The 21,391-nt window shown below is 39.2% G+C and overlaps 1 protein-coding gene across 6 annotated transcripts in view; it reads right to left on the reverse strand.

Moving 5' to 3' along the window:
- The window catches only part of TENM2 (teneurin transmembrane protein 2), a 1,152,237-nt gene that overhangs the window by 865,886 nt on the left and 264,960 nt on the right, over positions 1-21,391 (reverse strand). For 5 of the 6 annotated variants that reach the window (XM_089531984.1, XM_089531975.1, XM_089531966.1 and 2 more), the window contains exon 4: positions 19,557-19,832. The exons of the other annotated variant lie outside the window; for it this stretch is intronic. In XM_089531984.1, coding sequence (XP_089388110.1) covers positions 19,557-19,832 — 276 coding nt within the window. The remainder of the gene's footprint in view (positions 1-19,556; positions 19,833-21,391) is intronic. 6 annotated transcript variants of the gene reach the window in all.

A 21,391-nucleotide genomic window follows, 5' to 3' on the forward strand; every position in this document is an offset into this window, starting at 1 on the left:
GAGCCATGATTCCAGTGTGACTCCTCTAGCTGCCTCCTGCTGCATTCTGGGATTGGCAGTTTTAAGGAGGGGTATTTAGAATTCTCAGACAGAGAACTTCTGTGCCTGAGAATTCTAAATACCCCTCCTTAAAACTGCCAATCCCAGAATGCAGCAGGAGGCAGCTAGAGGAGTCACACTGGAATCATAGCTCGTTAAGAGTATAGTGTGATAAACATCAATGTGTAAGCCAATTGGCCCCAACAAGCTGGGTACTCATTCTACCTACCTACGAAAGGATGGAAGGCTGAATGGAGCTTAGAGCCCTTCTCTAGGATTGAATTTACAACATTGTGGCTGCAGTACCAACATTTAACCACTGTGCCATCAGGGCCCAATATACACGATTTATAAAACTTACAGATTCTACATCCTTCAAGGAGACATTGGTTGTGGTAGAGGACAGTAGGGAGAAACAGCTGGGATTCATTGGCTGTCTCCCATTCACACACTAACTAGGTCTGATCTTTCTTTGGGGTTGTCTGCCTAGATAAAAAAGTAGTTCCACCCATTTTTTAGCCTCACCTGTTACCAAGGCCAAAACAAGAGGAAACCAGAATGAAGTGAGTGAAAAATCAGAGCTGAATCATCCCTGCTTTGCTCCACACCAATACGGAAAGTATTCATTATCACCCCAATATATAAACTGCACAAAATTAGTGTGGCCGTGTGGGAAGGCCCACGACAATTGCCGAAGTAGTATTGGACCCAGTGAGACACAGCCACCAACCCCATTGCTCACGATACAGTTTTTTGTTTTGTCAAGCATACAGGCTCTCAAGTGGCCAATTGCACCATCAACCCATCAAACCATCAATCCGTCACACATCCCATGAAGCGAACTGAGAACAAACACAGCAGGCCACCAGTAGTGCAACGGATAGTCCAGCGAGGGACATGGGGTGAAAGGGGTAATGGGGGCATGCAGGGAGGGCCTCCATGATTGTGGTTTGCCAATGTGTCACTGGGCACACTGATGCATTTTACAGGTGGTGTATTGCTAATGTGATGAGACTGTGTAGTCAGTCACATCACCAGTCATGCAGAGTGTCCAATGCGAGGGCAGCTGGGTGGGATGGGAAGGTATCTTGCACATGCATTGATAATAATAGAGTGACACAGCTTGCTGCTATATGGTGTGGACTGCCTGTGGGTGTTTGGCCCATTGTGGGAACAGACCATGTGGACATCAGGTGGTCCCCCCCCCAGTTCAGAAAACTCCTAAGACTGCTCTTTCACCTTCAGGAGTGAGAGAAGCAGCAGTGTGGGATGTGTCATGAAATAAAACAGGAAACAATGAGAACTCATTGTTTTACAGGCTATGAGATCTGAAAATATACATCAAATAACTACTTGGTTTGTAGTCCAACTAGTTAATTATGAGTTTTCTTTCAAGTACAGATAGTTGCCCAAAATACCAGCATGGGTCTACATGCAAGATAAAATTAAATAAAGAATGTAATTGCAGCCTGAACTTCTTTGTAGTTCTTGGTTGTAAGTATATGCATATATGCATCCTATCAGATGTGGGGAATAATGTGATTTCCACATGGATTGCTACTGTAAGAAATACAGCAGGCAGTCAAATATTATGTGCAAAATAAGCTCAGGAAATCAGTTTTTAACAACGACTGTGAATATATTGTTTTTCTGTTTACTGTTTTAAAAACCAGAGTTAGTTTATAATCAATACTGTTTCAACACCAATTCTTTCTGGAATATGAACAAATATGTTTACAACATTGTAAGAACCCATTAATTAATGTTACATTTACAGTCAATGCTACTATAAATTAAGCATATTTATTGTAGTGTCACATAATAGCTGATATGCATGAAGAGAGAAATCCCTGAAAATATTCATACTTTCCAGTATGAGTAATAATATTTTAAAGAAGAAATAACAACGTACATTAAAAAAGAAAATAAATAAATAAAACCAATTGACTTTATAAGCAGTGATGGGAAAAGAACTGTTCACCAAATAAAGTCCAGCAAAATTGCCAAAATCACCATTAAAATAAAACAGAGTTTTGTAACACATTCAGTCTAACAAATCTATTCTGATTTGGTGGACTCCATAAAATGCATGAACTCACACTACACACAGCTGGTGGCTATGCATCAGGAATGTGAACAGTGCAGTTAAAACGGCAAAGGCAAGAGAAAGGTACAGACTCTGAGAATCCAAAACTAAAAAAAATGAGGAACCTGACCATTCACAACAGAAGAGTCATAACCGATAACAAAAACATGGAAGCATTGCTCAGTAAATTAATGGCTGTAGGGAGACTGAAAGCTATGCTTCCTCCTGAATTCTAAGCAAATAGAATCAAATGCCACTTTTTCCCAATTCATTTATTTTAGTCCAGTGTCTCCATTTGAAATTCCTGTTAGAGAACATTCCCTTTCTGGTAAGGACTAGACTGGAGTCTTGATCAGTTGCACAGGAAAACTTATGTGGTTATTAATTTGTTGGTTTCTCAAGGTAAATCAAGATTTTTTGTTGCTTCTCAATAACAGAAAATGTTGCTAAAGAAACAACTGTTCAGAGAACTCTGTTGGTAACAGAGGCCCTATACAGACTGGCACTTTGTGCCGGTCTGTGCGTGGAGTTAGGGTGCAGCATCTGCACGCAGGATACCCTAACTCCACCCCAGGGCACCATTTTGGCAAGCATTGGTCCACACGGTGTGCATCATCATGACGCCCCACCAGTGTTGCATCATAAAGCTGTGCTGCTGCAGCTATGGCACCCCTTGGAGAGTGCAAAAAGGAGCTGCTTTTTGCACTCCTTTTTGCGCTCTCCAGAGGCCAGATCCAGCCAGTAAAGGGCAGCTGCATGCCGCCCATCTGTACAACCCCTTACTTATTCATTCAATGACTAATTATAAAATACAATAAGAACATAACTAAAAGTGGGATATAAGTATAACGAGATTATTGCATGCAAATCTGTGCCAGGATAAATGCAGGTCATAACCATCACCTTAGTCTATTCAAATAGGTAGTTCAATAGACCATAGTGGGCAAGCATCCCAGTTCAGGAGGGACAACTACATTCAGCTACCTGCCTTCCTACTTTCTCAGTTGCTTTTAAAGTGTCCCACATTTCCCCTCCTCTTCCCAATTGCTTCCAAATTTGAGTTTGGTTTATATAATGTACTTTGCACTCAGCTGGGGGCAGCCTGAGCTCCAGAAAGGAGAGGTGTTGGAATGAAATCAAAGCAGAAAATGCCCTTGCAATCATTTTGGAGTTTGTGTCATAAGACTATGAATTACTTCTTGTGGGAAGCAAAAGGAATAAACACAACCTGTACAAAGAAGGGGAATCTGGAGAACCCTGAAAACTAAAAGAAGCTTTCCTTTGCAAAGATCCTTTTTGCATCTTAAACTGAAAATATTCCCTTTGAATCTTCAGACCTATTGGCGGTCTCATTCTCTCCCCTTTAATAGATAATAGATTCCACCTCTAATATCCCTAAAATAGGATTAGTATTACACAGAAACATTCCCAATTTGAAAGCATTTTTTCTTTGCCTTCAGTTCTGATTTCTTTTTCTGAGATTTTTGATTGACATAAACCTTGTATTTTAAGGCACAGTTTCATTGATTCTGTTTTCTCCACCCCCTCTTTCCTACTAATGCTTGTGTATACATGTGTGCACGTACTAGGGCTTTGCCATAGGGAAAAATGTAGGTGCGTTCAACATCAGGAAAAATTTGTTGAACTTACACTGCCAGAATGTTTTCCCCCTTTTAAACAATGTACCATTTTCATTAATAAGGCAATAGTACACATATCTACTGAGAGGTAAACCACAATGAGTTCAGCGGACCTTAATCCTAGAAATAATCCTCAGGATTGCATCTTGAGACATGTAAATGCATGTATTTCTTTATGACAATAATATTTCCCCCAGACTTTCATGACTAATTTTATTTCTAAATATATGGTACATCATTTTATACATCCCTACACATTTTTGTCATAACAACAACTCTGGGAAAAAGGTTAGGATGGGTGCATTATGGGAACCCTGCAAATTGATCTGATCTACAATGTACAATGTGCAGAGGGAGTGGGTGTTCTGAATTCATGACCATAGATCTGAGCAAAAACTGTAATTTTAATTTTACAATAATGTATTATATATTTTATTTACTGTCATTCAAGCTGTGTGCATCTGTACACATACAGAGTATAGCATTATTTATTTATTTTTAACCCCCAGTCTTGCTTAATCTTAGTATATGCACATAAATTCTAGGGTTTTCCAGTTTGAAATAGCAGTTTTGTGTGTTCCTCCTCATTAACAAGTGTTGCCCTCTTGTTGCCTTGTTACACCCTTTTGGCCACACTCTGATGTTACTCCACCATATGTGTCTCCATTTTCAACTATGAAATGTTGAAGGAAATCGGATGCCAAGTACTATAGAGTATAATTGGACTGTTATTATTTGGCATGCTAGTTAGTTAATTATGATTTAGTTACACAAAGTGGTAAAATATGGTTTTTTAATGGTCATTCTGATCGAATAAATCAGGAAATTCTGTATTCCCTATCACCTACCAAATGACAAGTATTGGCAGTTCTACCTGGAGTTACCTCAGAATGGTGTGCAACAATGTTTGCATATGGAGTTGCCTCTCCTTGTTTACTCGTGGAACTAACAAACAAAACATAGAATGCCTATGTGGCCAGTTAACAATATTCAGTATATGTGATTACACATATCTGTTTGGAGCTCTGAAATAGTTCTTTGTGACTCCAGAAAACCATACCCTTTGGTGATACAGCCATGTTCACCACTTTTGGATAGGGTGCACAAAGAGATGGAAGCTGATAAGGTCCTGGGCTCTTTTTAAGACCCCCCCCCTTTTCCTAACTTGCATGTTTCTTCATTGGAAATTGTTGCAAAAAAGTCCAGGTTTAATTAAATATTTAACTCACAAGTTTTCTTTGCAGGGAGTCAGGGGTAGTAAATACCACTTCAAAACCCTAGGTACCATGTATTACGCATCTTTCACTACTAATGTGTGGATTATTCATCAGTGTGAACAGAGTGCCTTGAGAAGGAACTGCAGCATAAAATCTACTTTACTGCCTGTTTACTCAAAGGATTTTAACTTCTTGGACTTTCCAGGTGTGTGATGATGTGTGTAGTGGGGAGGGACAAAAGCAAGAAAGACTTCCTGCTGAAAAGTTGATTGTGTGATGTCTACCTTTATTTTACCTTGATTTCCGATATATTCTACTGTTGTATTTTAACATGTACACTTATTATTGTTTACTTTAGATTGTATGCCTCAGACAGGTCTTTATTTGTAACTTAACTGATTATGTACAGTGCTGTGCAAATTTACAGCACTTTATAAATAAACTGTAGTAATAACTGTAATAATATTGTCTCAAGAGAAGAAGAAGAAGAAGAAGAGTACTTTCCAACAAAGTAACAACTTGTAATGCAATGTCATTGCATTTTATTGGAAGTTGGTGAAAAACAGTGGGAAAAGATTTCATACTGATAAAGCTGGAGATCATTTTCTGATTGGACAATGACATCTTTTTGGCCCTTTTGGTTTTGGATGTTACCATCCAGGAGAAGGTCTGGCAGGTATGTGTGGGAAAATCCCAACTCCACATCCATGGAGTGCAGCACTGTCGGGGAGGAGCTGAATTTATGTGACCCAATGGTGAGGAGACTGGGGTTAAGGATCATGGTGCATGGTGCTGTGGTGCTGAGCATGAAGGCCAGCACCAGACGATTTAGGGTTGGTCTGGGGGATGTGCCCTCACTTTCAATCAAAGGGCTTGGGGGAGGATTCCATCAGGGGGCTGGCTGGAGAATAACCCATATATTGTAAGGGCTCTGGTGTTCATCCAGTTGTGGAGAAGGTGTAGGTTGTCATCAGGTTCCTCCCCTTTCTTGCACATCACAGTATTTAATGCAGTTAATGCAATTAAATAGATTAATAAGTTAAGAGAACAGATAAGCAGGTAAAGGAGCCTTGATCCTGGGTTTTCTGAAAGTGGGTCAAAAACCTGTTGTCCACACAGCCTGCTCCAAAGGTGGGCCAACAACACCCGCAGGCTTTCCGCACCACATGGCATCAAGCAGTGCATAGTTATTCTTTTCAAATGAAAACTTCATTTCAGTTTCCATCCTCTCTTGCCTCGTGCGTTGTCTAAACAGCCAGGCTTCAAAGCAGTTAGAAGCCACGGTTTTGGGTTGGTGCTGATGACTCTATAGTCACCCTTATTCAACCCAATCTCTTGTATTTGATCTCTTTCTTCCCATAGTGGAGCAGCAATTACCAGTGTTCCACTTTGGTGAGTAGGAAATGGAATTCCTTTCAAGGTGATGGGTGATATCTGCAGCTTTCAGCTCAAGGTTGTGAGAACTCTGCATAAGATACAGATTGCCTTTAGGTTTAGCACAGTTTACTTGCTTTGAATTTTGGGTCCCAGGAGGGGATGAAAGATGAAGATGCATAACACTATTATTGGTGTAGCCTGAAGGAGTACTGACTATTTAAGTACTACCCTTTGGGGCAGTGGTGGATTTACTCCTTTTTCCAATCAGCTTGTTACTGAAATCAGTTGAACATCTGCACACTACCTTTACTCAGTAGTATTTTATTTCAACAAAGTAGCCCAATTCCAACCCAATACATTGTGTATGGACTCTGTACTTCCTTCTCTGGCTGCAATTTGTCCTCTTGCAAATATTTATCTGCATCAAATATTTATCTGCAGTATTCTAAAGCATAATATGTGAATTGTTGTCTCCAAAAAGCTAGGAGCATAAAACAGTGATATAATTCTAGCTACCTTGTTTGGCATCACATACTGTGATATGAGTGACGTTAAAGGACAACATTTGTCCTCTGAACAAAGTCACTACTGCATTATTTCTCTCTGATCTCAGCTTTTAACTTTCTCCTGATTATTTTTGTGTCTGTCGTATCGTTGTGCAATCTATATACATTCCTGATCAAAGATGAAAAATACTTTTCAAGAAGTAATCCTAAACTGTAATTTATTTGTGGGTGTGTGGGCATGCACACGTCTCTCACAGGACAAGAAAATGGACTATAAAATGAATTTCAAAACCACACAATATCATTGGTTTACAACAAATATATGAAAGTGCTATTTGTCTTTAGCTTTGTATCTATATTAATTTCAAAGTCACTACTAACTTTCTTGGATATTCCCTAGTGCAGTTTTATACATCTTTATAATACCTTCAGAATAATTTATCATACACCACAGATTTTCAAAAAAATCATTATCCCCTTTTGATCTAAAAATCCTTATATTTCATCTTTAATACATTCTTTTGAGAAAGACATTCAGGAGGATTTGCCACATATGTTTTATTCTTCTGAGACATGAGCATCACCGGGCCTGATGAATGACTGTCTCATCACATCTATAAAACTGTTTGAAAAGTTGCTGTTTGGAAAGTAGAAATATTTTCACTAGGCCATTCAACAGCTCCTACAACCATTGATGCTCACTGTTGGAAATAAATAGGAGGAATATGTATTTTTTTTTGTCTTACAAAACTATAGTTCCCAGAATTCCATAGGACTGAACCATGGTTTTTAAAGTGGTGTCAAATTGGGTTATTTTTTCAGTGCGGATGCAGCCTTACTCTCCAAGGTACTACAATATCCCTTTGCATACTGATTTTCCAGACTAACATGGCTATGCGCTTATATTTTAATTCAGTGTTCTAGCTCAACACTGATTAATATGGAGGTTAAAAAAACAATTATAAATACACAGGCTATACTGGCAAAAAATACTCTTTATTGGCAGAATATGCAAATATGTTCAAGAGTTTTAAATGGACAGTTCAAAAGTTTTCAGAGAAAACCTACACATCTTTAAACTACTGTAAGGAAAGTAACTTGATGGTACTAGAAAAATAAGAATGAAAATTCAGATTGCATTCCTAAGCAAATGTACTAGGAAATAAGGCCTATTGAATTAAGTGGAGCACATTGCTCACTCAGTAGAAACAGATAGACGAAATGGGACACATATGCTGTCATGGAGTGCATACACTGGTTAGATTTCAATGCTGTCATCCAATTAGGAGTATTATGGTTGCATAGGAAAATACAAGCACAGATTGGTTCTGCGTGTGTAGTTCCTCTCTGTAATCTAACAGCTGGGGCTGCATGCCGGAAGCCCTTTCAAACAAGGTTAAAATTCCACAACTCAGCTGTTTAGGAGTCAGTGTGAGGGCTAGATTCTGTACTTCAAAATCCTCTTTTCCAGGCAAATAGCATATTCATTGGAATTTACATTTTTGAAAGAGCTCTGGTTATGCACCTGTCATTGGGTAAAATTAGTCCATATCTGTTTCATTTTTCTTCTGAGAAAGTAGTTCTGTTAGTCACTTCCATCATGCTTCCCACCCACAAAACAGACACACACACACATATACCACAAATATATTATTCTAAACATTTGAAACAAACACATTTATAAATATGTGTTTTTATACATTTTGTGTGTGTGTGTGTGTGTGTGTGTGTGTGTGTGCGTGCGTGCATGGGTGCCAAGAACTGCACTGGGATATTTGTGAAGGCCAGTGAACAATTAAAGCAGTAACCAAAAACCTGCTTACCTGTAATCAGTGTGAATTACTTCTGAGAAGGAAAATCATAGCTCCCATTTCCACATTAGTCTGGGTGAGAGATGTGCTTGGATATCTGAAGTTGCAAAGATCAGATTCTTGCTAAATGCATTACTGAATGAGAGCACAAACCACTTTCCAACTGGTACAATTGGGTAAAAATTGGAATGGAGTGTTTGCCCCTCTCCATGAACATAAGGATAGCAGTGTAAAATCTCTCGCCGCATCTCACAAAATGCTGGAGCGCACTAATTTCACTACAATGGAGTACCACATCCCATTTAAATTGCCCAGCTGCTTGGTTTGATAGATTTTTTTCTATTTTTTATATATTCTTCTCATTTTTTACACAGGAACAGTATTTTCTATGCAGAAAGCAACATTTCTGTGCAAAAATAACAGCTACATATGCAGCAAATGCTTTTTCCTTCACATAAAATTGATCAGTTTTTCCACCCCAATCCCTCACATGTCACAGTGACTTTCACAGTATGGCTCAATTCTAGTAATAACCATTTATATTTCTTTCATTTGCAAAAATAAAATGAAATACTATGCATTTTATCACAGCTGAAGTTCTTTTGTTACATTTCAAATTTTACATTTAGAAATAATTGTTGGAAATTCTATTTGTTAGGAGACATATAATACCTGTACAAGTTGGTAAATTTTCTTCTCACCTAATCTTGTAGGGGATTAAACTGATGGATCTCTTAAAACCACCTTCTGAGGACAAGCTATCCTTTCATCCATGAAAGTGAATCTAATGCTGAGAAAGAATCTTCTCCCTGTTAGCACTCGGCTGTTACATTTCAACATTTCTGAAAGTGATTCATGTCTCCAGCAAACAAAAGATGTTCATATATTGCCCATTTCCTTGGTCCTGCTGCTATACCACATGGCATTATGCCTACACACAAGCTGGGGTCTCAGATTCAACAGGGAACATATGCCAAACAAATATAGGTTCAGAAGAGGGCTCTCTCCTGCATGTTCTTGTCAACCCTCTCTTATCAATGAAAGGCATATTCTGCCTGTTTATATTCACTGCCTTCTGACTCACTTCACCTTTTAAACCCATGATTTCACCCATAACGTTTATTTAACTGTACTATTTAAAAACAATACACCACTGACAAAATCAATTTCCTTTAAAATGTTGAGACCATAATTCCAAAAACATACAGCACACCCATTGCCTTCCTTTCCCATTGTCCAGAAGCTTAAAAGAAGTGTCCTTTTGCCTGTCTTTGACTAGCATCCATGCACCACCCAAAGGTCCAGGAAAAACAAACAACTTGCCCTTGACTCCCTAGCTTTTACACATAGGTGACAGCTACATAGAGGAGGAGGAGGAGGAGGAGGAGGAGGCAGCCCTTCTGTTGCTCCATTCTCATGCAACACTGAGTAGCACAGTATTCTTGCTGAGATAATTGTTCCTTTGCTTTCCTTACCTCTTCTACCCCAAATTGTTTTGTATCATTTTGAAGGTACCAGTGAGTACTGTTAATGTGAATAGGTGATTGTGCCAGATGGTGTTCATAAATACAAAAACACAGTAGTTTATGTGTGCATTGTCTTTGTGTATTTTTGGAGTGTATACTTGCATGCATGATTTTATATGCATGAGGATGCAGACATAAGTGCTGAAAAGAGAGGTCAGAAAAAGGAACAATGAGTACAAAAGGTAAAAACATTGACATTGGTGCCTAAAGTATAATTATGTTTAATTTCTGGTGGGAAAGATTCATAAGTGGAAGCCATTCAAGAATGTTGAAAAGACATAAGAGCACATACAGTCCCATGTCTAATGACAGGTCATTTTAAAATTTCTTACAAAATAGTCAGCTTTGACACTTCAAAAATACATTGTTTTGCTACTATACAGTATATGCTGGTGGTATCGTATCAGTCTTTTTGCCACATGAACTGGAGGGTTATAATTTTTAAAACACTGATACACAACCATACTCTCAGTGTTTATTAATAATTTAAGGATTATTCATAAAAAATAACATTGTAAATTTAGTCCTTAGTCATCTTCACTGTATTTCCCATCAGAGAATTCCACAAATCCTTTACCTCAGGTAGTCTAGTGCATCAACTTGTACCAGCCCTATTTTGTTCATACTTTGTCTCTGCTTTTATAATTTTATTTTTAAAGGAATTTAAGAAATACTTAATAAGACTATTTCCTCTTCTTTATTACCAATTGATGTGGTGTGAAACACAACCAATCTGTCCTGAACTTTACTTCAGTGTTGTTGTGACATTAAGAGGTATCCATTTCATATGTGTATGAAAATGAAAAGTACATTTTGAATTTAAGCATATTGTTTAAAAATAGGCTGTCAGAATCCAATTATAAACATATCTCTATTCTTGCAATGTTTTTTTTAAATGGCTTTAACCAAATTGTTGTGGCATTTGCATATACCTATCTATTTAAAAATAACTCCATTCAAAAGTCAAAATTGCTTTGCTAAGGATCATCCAGCTTGTTAAAGTGTTAACCTATTTATACTTATCACCACCTGGAAAATGTTCTCCCAGAATCCACCCACAGTATACTTTTAACGGCACTGCGTTAAAGGTGTTTAAGCACTTAATTGGAAACAGCCTACCCCTTTGCTATCTGCCCCTCATCCTGTGCTTTTGTCCTTCCCTAAGGAACCACGAGAAGAGAAAGACTCTTCTAGGACTTGCATAGATCCTGGTTGTGGCAGCAGCTGTAACAACGATGGTGACAAAGGAGATATCCAGACCGGTGCAAAGCGCTGGTCTGGATACGTACAAGGGTTGCCTCAGGGCATCCTTTTCAGATGCCTTGCAACCCTAGTACATTGTAATGGTGGTGCCCTTTCTACATGGCTGCTGCCATTACGATGTCACGGCCGCACCGCAGCCAAACAATGTGGCGCAGACGTGATGTCCTGGTGCCGAAGGGCGCTTGTGGCACCCTTTCAGTGGCACCAGAAGGAGCTCCGTTTTGGAGCTCCTTCAGCTGCGTGTATCACTGGCGCGGCCTTTAAACAGCCACGCCAGCGATACAAAGAGAAAGGGGCCAAGTGGCCCCTTTCTCCCTTTCCCCGCCGCTGTCAGGGTGTCCTTGGGTCATGAGCCCCAAGGACACCCCTTTCCAGGCTGTAGGGAAACGGAATTTTGCTGCTTCCCCAAGGCCAGGAAAAGCGGTGGATCAGGGCCTCTGGGGCTGCCGCTGTGGCAGCTGAGGACCTAATCCATTGGGGAAAGGGGCGGGTGCAGGCCACCTCAAAGGGGCGGTCTGTATCCCATCATAGAGAGATCAGAAACCATTGATATTAAAATAATTATGTTTCCAATGCTAGTGTGGACAATGGTCTCTTTAAAAGTCTGTTAAAGGGTGGTACTGTATTGAAGTTATCCTCTGTGTGAAGTACAGAGTACTGTATAGAAATAAATAATCACCAGAAGTAAGAGTTTGAAGTCTCCCATTGAAAGTCAGTAGTAAGACAGTAGACTAAATGAGGATGCAGGCCAGCCAGTCCACAGATTTTCTCACTAGGGTGAGGCATATACTGAGAGTTCCCATATGTCAGCCCCTTAAAGAAGGACATCTCATTTGCAAATTATTAGAAATATAGATAATGTTAATTTGCATTTCTAATTATGCAATTCAGCACATTAGCCATTGCAGTTTCTCAACCACGAAGGGTTATGCCTGGTACAATTTTTAACATTTTGAATACTTTCAAATACTGTTTTGAAAAAAACAAAACACGCTGGTATAGAGTAATCCTTAAATTGTTGGGCCCTTGTGGTCTCTTCCATCTCTGTTATTCTATGACTGCAGTTCAGATCCTTGCAGTTTAACTTGTGGCTTTGGGACATCACATCCTCTTCGCAAATCTACCTCACAGATTTGTTGTGGAAATTAAAAGTGATACAGGAACCATGGGAAGTGGCCATGACATTCGTAGCGTGATGATGATGACAGCAATGACAATGATGATAAAAATGATAAAAACGACAAACAACATTTTGTCAGGCATTTTCTAATGCTGTTCTCATGAGATCACAATAGGGTTGTTGTTGCTTTGCTATTGATATTTTTTTTACATATCTAGAAAGCATCACAGGAAGCCTGAGAGTGTCTGCCCTCTGTGTCAATATGAAAAATGTGAAAGAAAGCAAAAACAAACTTACCACTGCTCTTCCTACCTTGCACTTGGCATCCTTTGCACCTACCTATCTTGCTCCTTGCACTCACCAAGTGCACCACAGATATTATTTTCTCCTTTTCTTTTCTCTTACCAGGTAATTCATAATGCCTACTTCTTCACCCTATAGTTGTACCCTTCCTTGTCTCATTTTGCACCTTTGCTATGCTCCCCTTCCTTGCTTCAGAATTGAGAGAGAATGGGTCATAAATGTCAATCATAATTTGTGAGACTTCACTCATGGGCTAAACATACTCAAAGGCAGGCCCAGCTTTTTATTTCCAGAAAACAATTGGATAGAAGAATAAGGGATATCCAGATTGCCCCTAAGGGGCAGCGGGAGGCCACCTCTTTCCTGGCTGGATCAGGGTTGTGGCAATCTCACGCTGCAGCCTCAATCCAGCCTCTGGAGGGCGCAAAAAGGAGCCACAAAAAGTGGGTCCTTTTTGTGCTCTCCAAAGGATGCCATAGCTGTGACAGCACACCAAAGGAGCCCTGGTGGCACAGTGGTTGAATGCCTGTACTGCAGACACTGACTCAAAACCATAAGGTTGCAAGTTCAATCCCAGCTAAGGGGGCTCAAGCTTGACTCAGGCTTGCATCCTTCCGAGGTCTCTAAAATGAGTACCCAGATTGTTGGGGGTAATTAGCTTACAGTTGTAAACCACGTAGACACTGTTAGTTCAGTATGAAACAGTATATAAATGAAGCTGTTTGTTTTGTTTACATCATCTGGATGCAGCCTCAGAGTTGCATCATGGTGCTGTGTGCCATCTGGAATGACGTGTAGCATCATGATGCCCTGGCGGCCGAGTTAGGGTATTCAGTGTCAGGACGCTGTGCCCTGACTCTGCCCATAGGCCAGCACAAAGTGCCAGTTTGTACAGGGCCTAACTGCACATTTTAACCCAATATCTCACTCTTGCAAGCTGGTAGTCCAGATATATACTAGGTGGCATGACTAGAAACTGAGTGTTATCCTGCAAACAATTTGAAGTTCAGCAACCCTATATATGTGTCTTGAACTTATAATGATTTCTAATTTTACCTCTCTCTCTCTCTCTCTCTCTCTCTGGAGTACTTTTATGCCAAACTGTGCCCTCTCTTTTGGTAATGCACTGTGTCTACTGTACCCACTTCCCTCTTAATATTCCAAGCACTAGTAAAACTAGGACACATTGCTTTATTTGTTTGTTTGTTTATTTATTTATAAAGCACTGTAGGTACTTTACTCATCTCCTTTGTTATTACCAACAGGTCTGACAAATGAAGCAGAAAGTGGTGTAGGAGGAAAATGTGGTTGTGGAAGGGGAGTTCGTTGTATAGGGGCCATATAATTTCATTGGGCTAAGTACAATGCTAGTCCTAACTATAGTAAACCTACCAAAATGTAATAGGCATCTAACAGGTTCCATTCATTTCAACTGATCTGTCATAGCTGAGACTAAAATTGAATTTAGTCCCCTGTGTCTTAGCAATCAAACAGTTTGAATGCACTCAAAATATTCTGTGTCAAGCCTTAATTCCAAATACACTGTAATAATGGTGGGCACTAATATACCAGTGGGTGTAAACAACAAATTTTTTTTAGCCTATATTGCAATTACATGCAAACAAATTGCATACAGAGGAGAGAAATTAAGTGAAAAACACCAGAAGTACCAACTTACTGAGTTGGGACCAATGATTTGCACACACCTTTCCAAAGCTTTTTGTTAAAGTGAATTTTGATGTTCTGTATGTAACATACATACTTAGGTCAGAGAACAAGTACTTTAATCTCACATGGGCCGGTTACAGACCAGCACTTTAGTGCGTGACGAGCACGCACTAGGGTTACAAAAGGGCGGTGCTTCCACACCGCCCTAACCCTAGTGCGTGCTCGTCACGCACTAAATGGCGGTGGCCCCTCCATACGGCCGCCGCCGTGAGGACGTCACGGCCGCGCCGCCTCTAGACGGGGCAGCACGGACGTGACGTCCTTGCTCCGCACTAGGGCGCTTAGTGCGCCCTGAACACGGAGCAGGAAGGAGCTCCGTTTCGGAGCTCCTTCCTGGTTTAGTCTGCTGGGCGCAGCCTTCAGATGGCTGCGCCCAGCGGACTAATAAAGAAAGGGGCCAAGCGGCCCCTTTCTCTTCTCCCTGCCGCCGCGGGGTGTCCTTGGGGCTTGAAGCCCCAAGGACACCCCTTTTCAGGCTGCGGGGAAGCGGCATTTTTCTGCTTCCCCGCAGCCTGAAAAGCAGCGGATCGGGGCCTCAGCAGCTGCCGTTCTGGTTGATGAGGCCCCGATACTCCGGGGAAAGGGGCGGGTCCAGACCGCCCCAAATGGGTGGTCTATAACCCGCCTAGATGTCATTTCCTAATTTTTGTCAATATTGGCTTGTTAGTGAATAGAAATTTTACACTGCAGATGAAGTTCTGTAAAATAAGTTTTGTCCACCACCAATATACAGAATACAAACATGCGCACACACCCACACACACAGTCCCAAAGATTGTTGCTTATAAGGCCAATATAGTCTGTCAAAGAAAGTACATTTAGTTCAGTTTGTAATAAGGAACGATGGAGATCTGGCAGAGATGGGCCTAACAATAACCAATAGGAAGAGAGCTGGCAAGAGAGTTTCAGAAGGGAAGATAATACAAAGATTGTGTGAGTTTTAAGTAAAAATAACCAATTTTCTCTAGAGAGAGTGTGTATGTAAAAAAAACACCCATAACAGTTACAAGTGTATAAAACAGATGAATTCATAAAACATTGTTAAAACTGTTGTTGAAATAAAATTTTATTGTTGTTCAAGAAAAAGTAATCTGGAACCTGAATACTTACCATGCTACTAACAATTCAAAACATATTTGGGGGTAAAGCGACAGTCACAAAGAGGAGGCAGGATCACAAATTAATAAGAAAAATAGTGTTAAAAGTACAGGTGCTGGTGACTATCAAGTGGCAGCGGTGGGACGAAAAAGCCCAGGGTGCTGTCATTGAAGAAACTTAGTGGTGGAGAATAAAGTGGTTGTGACAGGAACCTTCAGGTTCCTCCTTATTAAAAATTCAAAATATTGAGATCCTTTAGTAGGTTCACAGAGGAAGCATCCAAAAATAACTCTCCATTCTTGATTATGGTTTTCATACAAAAGCAAAAACACCCAAAGGGGTTTGATTTTTGCCAATGCTCAAAGTGTGATTGCTTGAAGCACCCACCTTTAACTTCTTCACACCCTGGACAGAGAAAGGTATAAGACTAGTAGTGGTTGGTGTAAATGCATTCCAGCAAATCCCTTTGATGGAAATATAGGAGAATGTTAGGACATAAAGACATCATGATCTTCTCAACAGTATGCTAACCAGCAAAGTGGAATCCATTCTTCGCTGCCTTTACTGCACTATATGCCATTTCTTTTAACAACCAAAACTTTGGGAACCCTTGAGAGGAAGAAGGCAAATGTAGTGGAAGGTACAATATTTTGTCAGGCAAAGAAGGTAGTGGAAGGCAGTTGAAGTGTAAACTGCAGGGCCTTCCACATGGATAAATCAGTGCTTGTTGTTCTGAGAAAATCTTTCCAAATAGTTGTCACATTGTTTTTCAAAAAGAGCTGTATGTTTTACCTTATGAGACAGCAGTTGGTATATACCTCCCAATCTTGAATCAAGTGGGTGATGGTAGTTTTTGTCCATCACTATCTGGGATATTAGAGCTGATTTAAATAAAATCAGCTAAAATCTAATTAGTGTTTGCCTTCAAGTGAATCTGAACATTGCAAACTGATGAAGTCTGTTTTCTGAGTCAGCAAACTACAAACTTTGTTTTTACGTAACAAGCTTTACATAACTATCACCTCTTTTTCCAATTCATTATGCTATTTTGATTGAAATGATTTTACCTTTTTACACTTGATGAGGAGGAGCTTTCAAATTTGTTTGAAGTTTCACTTAGCAGGTACTCTAATTGTATTCTAGTGTCAAATACCTGCAGTTTAACATAAGATTTATTTATTTACACTCCAAAGAGCATGGAAATTGTAAGTTAAGTGTAAGTTAAAGTGTGGGCAGATGGAGTTTACAGCAAGCATAACATGTAAGACTGTCTAAAGTCTTGACTTTTATGCCATGTAAGCATACATACATACACATTTTTGCTTGTCCTTTTAGTTGAGACTGTAATGTAGAAAGACAGAAATTCAACAGATGCAAGTTCACTAAATGTTTGCTACATACACTTTCTGTGTGGCACATACAAAGAAGCCACAGTGTTCTCAAAACGTTTCATTAATGTTGTAAGTACCTGGACTGGAAGTCATCAGGCTCATTTTCTCTAGACATTTCCTACAATTACAAATCACAAACTTCAGGCTTTAAAACTCACAATTGTGTGTGTGTGTGTGTGTGTGTTTGTGTGTGTGTGTGTGTGGTGAACAGTTATTAAATTTCTTGGCAATATAGGTGTAGCTTCCAAAAGAAGTAGGTACATGGCAACATTACAGTCACCCCTCTGTTTTCGTGGACTTAGAATCCATGTCCAGGGGAACAAAATGAGCCGCGTGTGCTGCCGTTCAAATCAATGGGGCTTGAATATTGGCAATTTTCTGTTTTCATGGGGGGGTGTGTGGTCTGGAAAAGATCTCCTGCAAAAATGGAATGACGACTGTATAGTGTGTAGTTTTGATCAGAAGCAACAAGTAAAAGTCTGGTTGGATCACTGGTGTAGATACTTTTAACAATAAAAAAATATGAATAGCATCAGAATAATACATCTAGTTTGGATGAATTTTTCTACCAATACTGTGAGATGATGATAAGAAAGTAATATATGGTTTTGTGTGCCTGTATCCAGTACCTTCCCATATGTCTCTCTCTCTCTCTGTATGTGTATGAGTTTGCATGATGTATACAAACCATATTTTGGTTAATCAATACACAATTCAAACCTAATCATATTTCAGGGTTCATATTTTTCTCCTTTAAAACCGAATTCAGTCTTACTAGCTCTAAAAGTGAAGAGGTTTCTCCCCCCCCGCCCCCCATGCTCAAAAAGCTGATGTGTGAATTAGAAGGAGCACCAGTGTTAAAAATATTCGTGTTAGAGTGATTTATTGCAATTAAGCTTCCACTAAGCTACTTGGAAATGTACAGGAAAGTGCCAAAATTGATTTAATACCAAAAGAAAATTGACAGTTTATTATTTTGAAGTGGAATGATATAATCTGTGATTAGCATTCAGTATCAAAATGCCACTTTTTAAGAGCTGTTAAGTATATTTAATACAGCAGCTGAACTATGGTATGGAAGGGGGGAAAAACCTCTAAGTACCTGAAATAGATTCAGTGCAAACTATTCATCACAACTAATGCTCACATGGGCAGGTGCAACGATATAAAATTCCTTTTAAAAAAGAACAAGAAAGACTGAAAGAAAACCCATGTCTCCTGAAAATTTGAAGTTGTACAAAGGAGCCCCCCTCCTATACAAAGTATGGATTCCTATTACTCCTTTTCAGAGATGCATATCTAACAGGTTATTGATTTGGATCTGAAAGACATGGCATTTATTATGTAGGAAAATATTACTGGGCAAAAGCATGAGAAATTAATGATAGCTTTGTTAGTGTCCATTCTGCGGTACTGAAACTATGAGGCAACTGTCAATCTGGATAATAATATATCTCCAAAATTTATAAAAATCAGTGGTGTGAAAACACACATTGATTCTCCTGAGCTGAACAGGATTTTTTAAATATGTACTAACATTAATATCTCTGCTTGTTGACTATACAGTGTAAAATTACCTGTAAAGTATAGAGACTATTTTCCTAATGGATTTTAAAAAAAAATAAGCAGGGCTGTTCTTTTCATCTTCTGGTTGCATAAATAAAAAATATTGATCTGTATTTTTGAAATTTGCCACTTTTCTCAGAATTTAATTTCAATACACAAACAACCAGCGACTTGAGACAAATATTTTTATGATCCAGTTTATGATCCAGCTTTGTGCATTATTGAAATTAACTAGAGAAATTAGTGGCCAGAACAGTGGACCGTTTAGTATAGTATAATGAATGTATCAAACATGTTGCATAATACAATGTTAGAAATATAAGTAACATTTTTTTCCAATCTGTTTTTAAAAACATGTTTAGTATAGGCAGTAGACGTTCACATTATTCAGTGCAGATATGATATCTGATTTTGCATAAAGTACAGTTATAGTCTGAAATGATCTTTAGCACACAACAACCCCCCCCACTTCAATCCAATTTCAAAATAAAGCTAAAACCTATAATAGCAAACTTTTGAAACGTTTATATTCTAGTCATTATGCCATTTTGATCTGAAGTTTAACAGATAACAGAGATATCTGACCATGCTGTTACATAAGCCTGCCTCTCATGAGGGCTAGAAATTTGACTTTTTAAAAATCCCTCTCTAGAACATCCCATGATTATTATTATTATTGCTATTGCTAATACACCTCTCATTCCAATATTCTAAGTCTGTGAACTGCTCATCTTTCATTCAGATCACAAATTTGTTTTGGTAGCATTTTTATTTCACAAGAGAAATGGTCAAGTAAAACTTTGTGTGTGTGTTATGGAAAGGATCTGACACCCCTTATGCAAGTACAGATGTGCATTATGAAATTTACTGGATAAACAGGCCTACCGTTTTCCTCATCTGATTTATTGTCATTGTCAGAGTCAGTCAGGGTAAGGGCAGAATTTTCACGGCTTGACAGACCGGAACTGCGCCTGGATTTAATCCCTCTCCCCCACAGTCGTATGGCATGCTCTGGAGACATTCCTCCCTCTGTATCTGAGTCAGCATCAGACCCAGTGCTGAGGGAATAGCCTTGATGGAGTATTCCTATGTCTGAGCAGTAACCACTTCGATGGGGAGAGGGCTCACATATTCCTAGTTCAGCGAGGGTGAAGTTAGTTCCTATGAAAATAAAAAGAGGGAAAGGGGATAATTAAAATCTGACACCACTTTTAAAATTTAAATGTAAATTGATTTGAAAAGAAAGTAACAGACCTTTTTTACCTTCCCATTCATGCAGAATATTACATGTATAGAAATAGGTTGTGCAGATTATTGGCAAGGCTGTTCAGGCAGAGCAGTATAGCACACACACACACACACACACACACACACACACACACACACACACACACTTTAAGGACATAGCCTTAAGGACATTAGTATGGATCAGTATGCAAAAGGATCTTGTAGCACATTTGAGACTAACAGTACCTTTGTTAGTCCCAAAGGTGTTACACGAACCCTTTGAATGGATGAATGGACAGATGATAGATAGATAGATAGATAGATAGATAGATAGATAGATAGATAGAGTCAGAGGAATTGCACAAATGAGTCAGTTAAAAAAATTGGGCAGATACCTAACTTGTAATATTGTTTGTTAGTCATTGTGCAATAAAGTATAACACACTCCTTCTGTGGGAGTTTTTTTTTTAAGAGGATTCAAAAGAATTATGTAAGAACACAGTAGCTAATGGTGGTGGATAAAATGAATTATGAAAGGCCTGTAAACACATTACATGCTCTTCCTTGACTACAGGGAAGTAGCAGCTGGATGTTTAATACTTAGGGTGGATAGACATAATTTATTAGCGTTAACCAAATATCTAGGCAGGTGATAGTGAGATGCCAAAGTTAATTTAGTCCAGGATGCTTATTGTAACAATGTGATAGGTTCTTAAGGTCAGAGATTTCACCTGTACAGTATAGGTTTACTATGAAGAATGCATTATTACTATGACTGATTTTTGGTTGCTGTCATCATGATACTCCTCTAATATTCGGTGGTGTGATGGCAAATTTGGCATGCAGTGACTCATCACAAGTAGTCCCCCTTATCACCAAACAGTCCAAAAATGTTGGGTGGTCTGCTTTTTTCTTTATCTCTCTGTGTGTAATATAACTTCTCTGCAAAGAATATGTAGCATAATACACAGCTTGTTAGGATCTGCTGATACTCATGTAGCAGTGAGTTGGCAAACAACAGTGTACTAGATAGCATATTAGACTTTGGCTGGAGAGAACTGACATTGCATGGAAAGCAAAAGAGAGAGTTGCATGTTTCTAAACAGCATAAGACCACAGATCAAGCTTTTCTAGGTGTTCCTTTTCCTAGCAGCAGGAAGAAACACTTCAGTCAGTGTCAACCAATTTTGACAATAGATTTCAACAACCCAGATCTTACAGCTTTCCTCTTCACCAAGAGCAGTGCACTTGTAAAGTTATCGAGTCTTAATGGTCCGTTCAAGACTAAGCCACCCTGAAAGACTTTCCATTACAGCAGATATGGCATACAACAATATGTTGTAACTAGAAAATGCATTCTCTGCCCTCCAGATACAGGGAGGATTGCAGGTGAGAGTGAAGTCATATGGAGGTGACAGATGATATCATTCTCCTTGCTAATCAAAGTAACAGAGTCCTTTAACTCTACAAGTACTGGCTGTACACTACTTATT

This window comes from Sceloporus occidentalis, unplaced genomic scaffold (genome assembly GCF_023333645.1).
Source record: "Sceloporus occidentalis isolate IW3139 unplaced genomic scaffold, rSceOcc1.0.p SCAF_1, whole genome shotgun sequence".
Lineage (NCBI taxonomy): Eukaryota > Metazoa > Chordata > Lepidosauria > Squamata > Phrynosomatidae > Sceloporus > Sceloporus occidentalis.